At 70.2% G+C, this 7497-nt stretch overlaps 1 protein-coding gene across 1 annotated transcript; it reads left to right on the top strand.

Annotated features, from left to right (window-relative positions):
* The first annotated feature begins 1463 nt into the window (after positions 1 to 1463).
* On the top strand, positions 1464 to 7113 carry LOC147652844 (rho-related BTB domain-containing protein 2-like). The gene is made up of 9 exons (XM_086889957.1): positions 1464 to 1733; positions 1981 to 2084; positions 3352 to 3537; positions 3891 to 4696; positions 5077 to 5195; positions 5443 to 5593; positions 5775 to 5863; positions 5954 to 6059; positions 6139 to 7113. Exons 1-9 carry the CDS (start codon positions 1542 to 1544, stop codon positions 6306 to 6308), a joined length of 1923 nt encoding a protein of 640 aa, XP_086746083.1. The 5' UTR covers positions 1464 to 1541; the 3' UTR covers positions 6309 to 7113.
* Positions 7114 to 7497: the final 384 nt, after the last annotated feature.

The following is a 7497-nucleotide window of genomic DNA, read 5'->3' as shown; positions in this document are numbered from 1 at the left end:
CCCAAGCTGGGATGTGGGTGCTGTGCCAGGGATCCCAGGCTGGGATGTGGGTGCTGTGCCAGGATCTTGTGCCAGGATGAGGATCCCAGACAGGAATGTGGGCGCTGGGCTGGGATGTGGGTGCTGTGCCAGGACCAAGGAGGGGGTGTGTCCCCCCTTCCCCCTTTTGTCTGCTCTGTCCTTCCCCCCCTCCCTGGAGCCTCTCCCACCATTCCCTTTTTTCACCAGGACTTTGAGGGGCTGGAGGAGCCACCCCAGGCCATGGAGGGGTGGCAGGGCCTTCTCGGGGACATTCCCAGCCCAGTTCCTGGCCCGGCCCGGCCCCGCACGGCTCCGGTCCCAAAGCCTCTCCCATCGTTCCCTTATTTGGGCACCGCGACTGAAAAATCCCAAATCCCCAGGGAGGAAAAAAATGCTGGAAAATGGGATCTTGTGCCCGGCAAGAGGCCCAGGCCGGTGTGCGGCGAGCCCCGTCACCCTGTCCCAGGGTCCCCGGTGTGACTGCTGCGGCTGCCCTTACTGGTGCCACTGGTTCCACCGGTGTTACTTTTTACTGGTGTCACTCTTACTGGTGTCACTGGTTTTACTGGTGCCACTGGTGTCACTGCTGTCACTGCTGTCATTGCTGTCACTGATGTCACTGCTGTCACTGCTGTCAGTGATGTCACTGGCTTAGCTGGTGTTTCTGGTGTCACTGGTTTTACTGGTGCCACCGGTTTCACTGGTGTGTGCCACTACTGGAACTGGTGCCGTTAGTGCCACTGGCGCCACTGGTGTCCCTGCTGTCACTGCTGTCTCTGGTGCCACTGGTGCCACTGGTGCCACTGCTGTCACTGCTGTCCCTGCTGTCACAGGTGTCGCTGCTGTCACCGCTGTCACAGGTATCGTTGGTGTCGCTGCTGTCACCGATGTCCCAGGTGTCGCTGCTGTCCCTGCTGTCACAGGTATCGTTGGTGTCGCTGCTGTCACAGGTATCGTTGGTGTCGCTGGTGTCACCGCTGTCACAGGTATCGTTGGTGTCGCTGCTGTCACAGGTGTCGCTGCTGTCCCTGCTGTCACAGGTATCGTTGGTGTCGCTGCTGTCACCGCTGTCACAGGTGTCGTTGGTGTCGCTGCTGTCACCGATGTCCCAGGTATCGCTGCTGTCGCTGCTGTCGCGACCCCGGCCCTCTCCCACCTCCACGTGGGCGTGGCCTCACAGGGGGGCGTGTCACATGTCCCCGCCCATGGGCGTGTCCTTTCCCCGCGGGGTGGGCGGGGCCCTGGGGGGGCCGCGCCGTCACGTGGCGGTTTGGCGCCCCCTGGCGGCGCTCCTTTGTCCGCGCGCGGGGCGGGGCGGAGGGGGCGTGGCCCGGCGGGCGGTGCCGCGCGGGATTGGCGGGGCGGGGCGAGGCGGGGCGGGGCGTGCCGCGGAGACGCGCGCTGATTGGCTGCAGGGCGGGGTGGGGCGGGGCGGGCGGGGCGGGGGTCTGTAACGGGTCGGGTCCGGGCGGGGGGCGCTGAGCGGGGCCGCTCCGCTGCCCGGGGCCCCCCGCGCCCCCATGGACCCCGACGTGGACTACGAGCGCCCCAACGTCGAGACCATCAAGTGCGTCGTGGTGGGCGACAACGCGGTGGGCAAGACGCGGCTGATCTGCGCCCGCGCCTGCAACGCCACGCTGAGCCAGTACCGGCTGCTGGCCACACACGTGCCCACCGTGTGGGCCATCGACCAGTACCGCGTCTGCCAGGAGGTGAGGCCGGGGGACACCGCCAGGCACCGCCGGACACCGAGCGGGGGAGCAGCGGGAGGGGCGTTACCGGGGGACACCGGGTACCGGGCATCGCCGGGGCGGGGGGGGGGGAACGATAGGGGGTAGCGAGCACCGGGGGACGCCCGGTACCGAGAGGGTCACCGAGAGGGTAGCGGGGGCACCCCGGGGTGGTACCGGTGGTTCCGGGCAGGGCGGCCGGTGATGGTGCCGGTGCCGGTACCGGCAGGTGCTGGAGCGCTCCCGGGATGTGGTGGACGAGGTCAGCGTCTCCCTGCGCCTCTGGGACACCTTCGGGGACCACCACAAGGACCGGCGTTTCGCCTATGGCAGGTGGGACCGCGACCCGCCACCGGAGACCCCACCCCCTCCCGCAACCCCCCGGACCCCCGCCACCGGCACCCCCGAGACCCCCGCCCGCCACCCCGGCTCCTGTCACGGGCAGCCCAGCCCCCACCAGCAGCGCCCCGACCGCGAGCCCGGCCCATCCCGGGATGCACAGAGCCAGAGGAGCCCCTTGGGCTCCTGCCAGCGCCCGGAGAGCAGCTCTGGCACCCCGAACCCTCGGGGAGGGGCTGGACTGCCCCCATCCCCCTCCGGAGACAGCTCTGGGGGCTCCCTCACCCCAACACTGCACCCCCAACCCCCCGCCCCGAGCAGGGACCCGGCCGCTCCTCCGGAGCTGTGGGTGGGGGGCGGCTCCAGGGGGGCTCTTGTGGTACGGGAACCCTTCCCGGGGGCGCTGGAGGGCCCCCCCAGGCTTCCCGTGGCCCTCCGGTTGTAAACAGCCGGTCCCCGTGGCCGCCGGCACGTCCGGGCTCTTATCGCCGCCGCCCCACGCCAGCACCTCTAATCTCCCCGGGGCACGGCGGGGCCCGCGGGTGGGGAGCCCCCCGGGACTGGGGGGGCTGGGGGGGCTGGGGTGGCGGGGTCCGCGTGGCCCCGGGGCTGGCGGGGGCCCCCGGAGGGCCGGTGGTGGCTATCTTGGTCTGGGACACGGGCCCGGCTCCAGCGGCGCCTCCCGGTCACGTCCCGTCCCGGCGAGGACTAAAAACAACCCGGGCCCGGGGCCACGCGGCTGCTCCGGGGACTTGGGGGTACTGGCACCCACTCTGTGTCCCCTGGCACCCCCCCCGTGTCCCCTGGCACCCCCTGAGCCAGGGCCGGGGACAGCAGGGGACAGCAGGCGTGGTCTGTCCCTGGTGCTGGGGGCTGGCACCCACCCAGCCACCCCCCTGGGACCCCCCCAGGGTGCTCAGGGGCTGGGACCGCACGGTGCCGAGCCGAGCTGGGGCAGCCGTGACTTGGCCGACGGTGGTGGCCCGAAGCCAGGTCCCGTCGGGTCCCTCCTGTCCCTTGTCCCTGCCTCTGTCATGGGGCTCCCGGAGGTCATGGCGTTCCCAGAGGGTCGTGTGGCTGCCGGGGATCTGTGGGATTCCCATGGCTGTGGTGCTCCCAGGGGGTGCTGAGGCTCCTGGGGGGTCCCAGGCAGGGGACAGTGTCCTGGGACTGAGCAGGGCGTGTCTGGGGACACCGAGTGACAGCGGGTGGCACCGGAGCAGCGCTGCCCTCCTCCTCCTCCTCCTCCTCCTCCCCCCAGATCAGACGTGGTGGTGCTGTGCTTCTCCCTGGCGAACCCCAACTCGCTGAGGCACGTGAAGACCATGTGGTACCCCGAGATCAAGCACTTCTGTCCCCGCACCCCCATCGTGCTGGTGGGCTGCCAGCTGGACCTGCGCTACGCCGACCTGGACGCCGTCAACCGCGCGCGCCGCCCGCTGGCCAAGTGAGCCCCCAGAGTGTCACCCCCCAGCCCCACGGCGACAGGGACACCCCAGTGTGTCACCACCAGTCCCATTAAAATGGGGACCCCCAGTTTTGCCACCACCAGGTTGTCGCCTCGTGTCCCCCCTGACCCCTGTGGGTCCCCCTGTGGGTCAGGGTCTTCTGGCAGCACTTGTGGGGTAAAACCCCTGCCCTGTTCAGCACTCCTGGGCTTGGGCCTCCTCTCCAGGCCCCCCTGGATAAGGAGGGGCCACCCTCCCAGCACCCCCTGAGCTGGGGATGAGACCTCCCAGCATCCTTGGAAGGAGCCCTGGACACCCTCCTCATGCCCCCGCCCCGTCCATGCCCCTCCAGGCCCATCAAACCCTCGGACATCCTGCCGCCGGAGCGGGGCCACGAGGTGGCCCAGGAGCTGGGGGTGCCGTACTACGAGACCAGCGTGGTGGCCCAGTTCGGGGTCAAGGACGTGTTTGACAACGCCATCCGCGCCGCGCTCGTGTCCCGCCGCCACCTGCAGTTCTGGAAGTCCCACCTGCGCAAGATGCAGCGCCCGCTGCTGCAGGCGCCTTTCCTGCCCCCCAAACCTCCCCCGCCCCTCATCCAGGTGCCCGACGCTCCCCCCGGCCTCGGGGGGGGCCCGGCCGCGCTGTTCCGAGCCCCGCTCTGCGCCGACGTCGTCTTCCAGCTGCAGGGCGGCCACCGCGTCTTCGCGCACCGCGTCTACCTGGCCACCGCCTGCTCCCGCTTCTACGACCTCTTCACGCTGGAGGGGCCGCCCGACACCCTCAGCGAAGGGGACGGGGGGACCCGTGACTTGTCATCGTGGGGCCGCGGCTTCCTGAGCCTGCGCTGGGAGCTGGTGGCCGACCCGGTGGCGGGGCGGGAGCGGCGGATGGCGGCGGTGGCCATGGACGGCGGCGTGCGGCCGGAGCCGCTGCGCGCCGTGCTGGAATATTTGTACACGGGGAAGCTGGAGCGGCCCCACGGCGACCTGCGGCAGGTGGGAGCCGTGGCCGAGCTGCTGGAGGTGTTCGACCTGCGCATGATGGTGGCCAACGAGCTCAACCAGGAGAGCTTCATGAACCAGGAGATCACCAAGGCCTTCCACGTGCGCCGCGCCAACCGCGTCAAGGAGTGCCTGGCCAAGGGAGTCTTCGCAGGTAGAGGGGGTGGGGATGGGGGGGCTGTGGGGACGGGAGGGTCACCGCTGTCCCCTCCAGATGTGTCCCCTTCTCCTCGTGCCAGTGTGGGCTATGGTCACCCTGAGCCCCTCCCACCACTGAGGTTTTTGGGGTCCTGGAGCCCCTGTGCCGCCGTGGAGGTGCTGCTGGGGTCCAGTGGCAGTTCTGGGCTGTGGTGGCTGAGGGCTGCTTGTCCCCAAGGTGTGGCTGTCCCCATGGAAGGGGGATTCTTGTCCTCATGATAGTGGCGGTCCCTGCTCTGCTCTGCGGTGTCCCAGGGGTGGCTGGCCCAGGGCTGAGGGGGACAAGGGATGTCTGAGGGGTGGCTGTCCCCTCCCTGAGCTGTCCCCTGTCCCCAGACGTGGTGTTCCGCGTGGATGACGGGGCGGTGCCGGCGCACAAGCCGCTGCTCATCGCCGGCTGCGACTGGATGAGGGCCATGTTCCGGGGGGGATTCCGCGAGAGCTACGCCGACGAGGTGGGGGCCAGGAGGGGACCTGTGGCTCTGTGGGGCAGGGTGGGCATCGTTGGTTGGGCTCGGGGGGCTGCTCAGACCCCCTGGACACGCTTTTCCTACTTCCCTCTTGCAAGGAGAAAGCGGGGAGCTGTGCTGGGAGGGGTTGTGGGGTTGTTGCAGGGCTGGAGGTGCTGGAGGGTCCCCCATTCCCCCGTTCCCCTTTGGGGGTGGCTCTGAGCTCCCCCCAAACCCCTCCTGGATCCCACAGGTGTCCCTGCCCGGCACCAACTGCGCCTGCCTCCGCGCCGTCCTCGACTTCCTCTACACGGGGGTGTTCACCCCCACGCCCGAGCTGGACGCCATGGAGCTGCTGATCCTCACGGACCGGCTGTGCCTGCCGCGGCTGCAGGCGCTCACCGGTGAGACCCCCGCGCCCCCCCTGACGTCAGCCGCGGGGACACATCCATCGTCCCCGTGTGTCATTCCCTGTCCTTGCGTAAGCGCTGGGGAGGGGGGGCCCGGCTGGCTCAGGGGAGGGGAGGACACGTCCCCGGTGTGCGACCCCCCTGTCCCCAGCCCCCCGTTTCCCCCCTGTGCCAGAGCAATACGCCGTGGACGAGCTGCTGCGAGCCTTCGTGCAGCGCGTGGAGATCGACGAGCAGGTCATCATCTACCTGGAGATGACGCAGGTACGGGGGGGCTGCAGGGCACCGAGACCCCCCGGGGGGGGAGCACAGGCTCCGAGGTGATGGGGTGACCCCCCCAAAACCTCCCCGCAGTTCCACAACGCCCGGCAGCTGGCCGCCTGGTGCCTGCACTACATCTGCACCAACTACAACCGCGTGTGCCGCCGCTTCCCCCGCGAGATGAAGTTCATGTCCCCAGGTACGGGGGGGCGGCCGCGGGGCGGGGGGCGCGGGGAGGGGGTCCCCGCCCTGCCCTGAGCCCCGGCGTGTCCCCGCAGAGAACCAGGCGCACTTTGAGCGGCACCGCTGGCCCCCGGTGTGGTACCTGAAGGAGGAGGATCTGTACCTGCGCTCCAAGAAGGAGCGGGAGCGCGAGGAGCAGCTGCAGCGCAAGCAGCACCCCCGCAGCAAGTGGTGCTTCTGGCGGCCCTCGCCCCCCGTGTCCTGAGCGGGGGGCTCGGGGAAGGGACCCCCGCGTGGGGCTGGGGGGGCTCGGGAGGGCTGGGAGCCCCTGAGCTGAGCAGGGGGTTCGGCCCCGGGGTCCCCGCGTGGGGCTGGGGGTCCCTGTGGTGAGTGGGGGGGCTCGGGGGCTCGGCTGGGCTGGGGGTCCCTGTGTGGAGTGAGGGGGCCTGGGGCTGTTCTAAAGGGCTGGGGGGCTCAGCTGGGCTGAAGGTCCCTGTGTGGAGTGGGGGGCTTGGGCCCAGGGCTCCCGTGCAGGGCTCGGGCTCAGGACCCCCACCCTCAGCTCCAGGGATCCCACACTGGGCAGAGGGGCTGGACCCTGGGACCCCCACCCTGGCTGGGGGGGCTGTGCCCAGGGGTCCCCCCCATGCTGAGCCAGGGAGCTCAGCCCCAGGACCCCCACCCCGGGCTGTGGCTCTCAGACCTGGGACCCCCCCCTCACCACTGAGCCAAGGGCTTGGCCGGGGTGGGGGTCCCCCAAGGGCTTGTTTACCCCCCCACCCCGGCTGTTTACAGGCTCTGCTGGGTCGCAGCCCCCCCGGTCCCACCGTGCCTTTCCCCGGCGGGGGGGGGGGGGGCCGTGCTGAGCCCCCTCCCCCCGGCAGGGCCCCCCCGCCCCGGCCAACGCTGGTGCTACCTCTGACCAAGCAGTATTTGGGGCTGGGGGCGCGCAGGGAGCGGGGGCTCTGCCGCTCCCCCTCTCTTTTCTGGGGGGTCCCCACCCCCGTAAGGGCTCTCTGGTGCTGTATTTTCTCCCCCCGTGGGGTGGGGGGGGCCAAGCTGTGAGCAGGGCGGGCGGGGGGGGGAGGGGGTGGGCGTGGGGAGGGGAGGGGGTCCCTGGGTGCTTGTGTGGCTACGAGAGCCCCCGGCTCATCTCCGTGCCTTGGACGGGCCCCCCGGCCCTGGGCTGTGTCCTGGGGGGGATCATTGTCCTTGTCCCTGTCCCAGGGCGGAGGGGGACAATTGTCCCTGTCCTGGTCCTGGGGGGACCATTGTCCTTGTCCCTGTCCCGGGTTGGGATCATTGTCCCTGTCCCAGGGCTGGGATCATTGTCCCTGTCCCAGGCTGGGATCATTGTCCCTGTCCCGGGCTGGGATCACTGTCCCTGTCCCAGGGTTGGGATCATTGTCCCTGTCCCGGTTGGGATCACTGTCCCTGTCCCAGGTTGGGATCAC

Source organism: Cyanistes caeruleus, chromosome 5 (genome assembly GCF_971803275.1).
Source record: "Cyanistes caeruleus chromosome 5, bCyaCae1.hap1.1, whole genome shotgun sequence".
NCBI classification, from domain to species: Eukaryota; Metazoa; Chordata; class Aves; order Passeriformes; family Paridae; genus Cyanistes; species Cyanistes caeruleus.
This window is presented reverse-complemented; position numbering and strand designations above follow the sequence as displayed.

Excerpts from the sequence above, each read along its gene's own strand:
- LOC147652844 (XM_086889957.1), top strand. The coding sequence starts at position 1,542 with ATGGACCCCGACGTGGACTACGAGCGCCCCAACGTCGAGACCATCAAG. Across the intron at positions 5,196-5,442 it reads GCGAGAGCTACGCCGACGAG|GTGTCCCTGCCCGGCACCAA; the intron begins GTGGGGGCCAGG and ends TGGATCCCACAG. Across the intron at positions 5,864-5,953 it reads TCTACCTGGAGATGACGCAG|TTCCACAACGCCCGGCAGCT; the intron begins GTACGGGGGGGC and ends ACCTCCCCGCAG.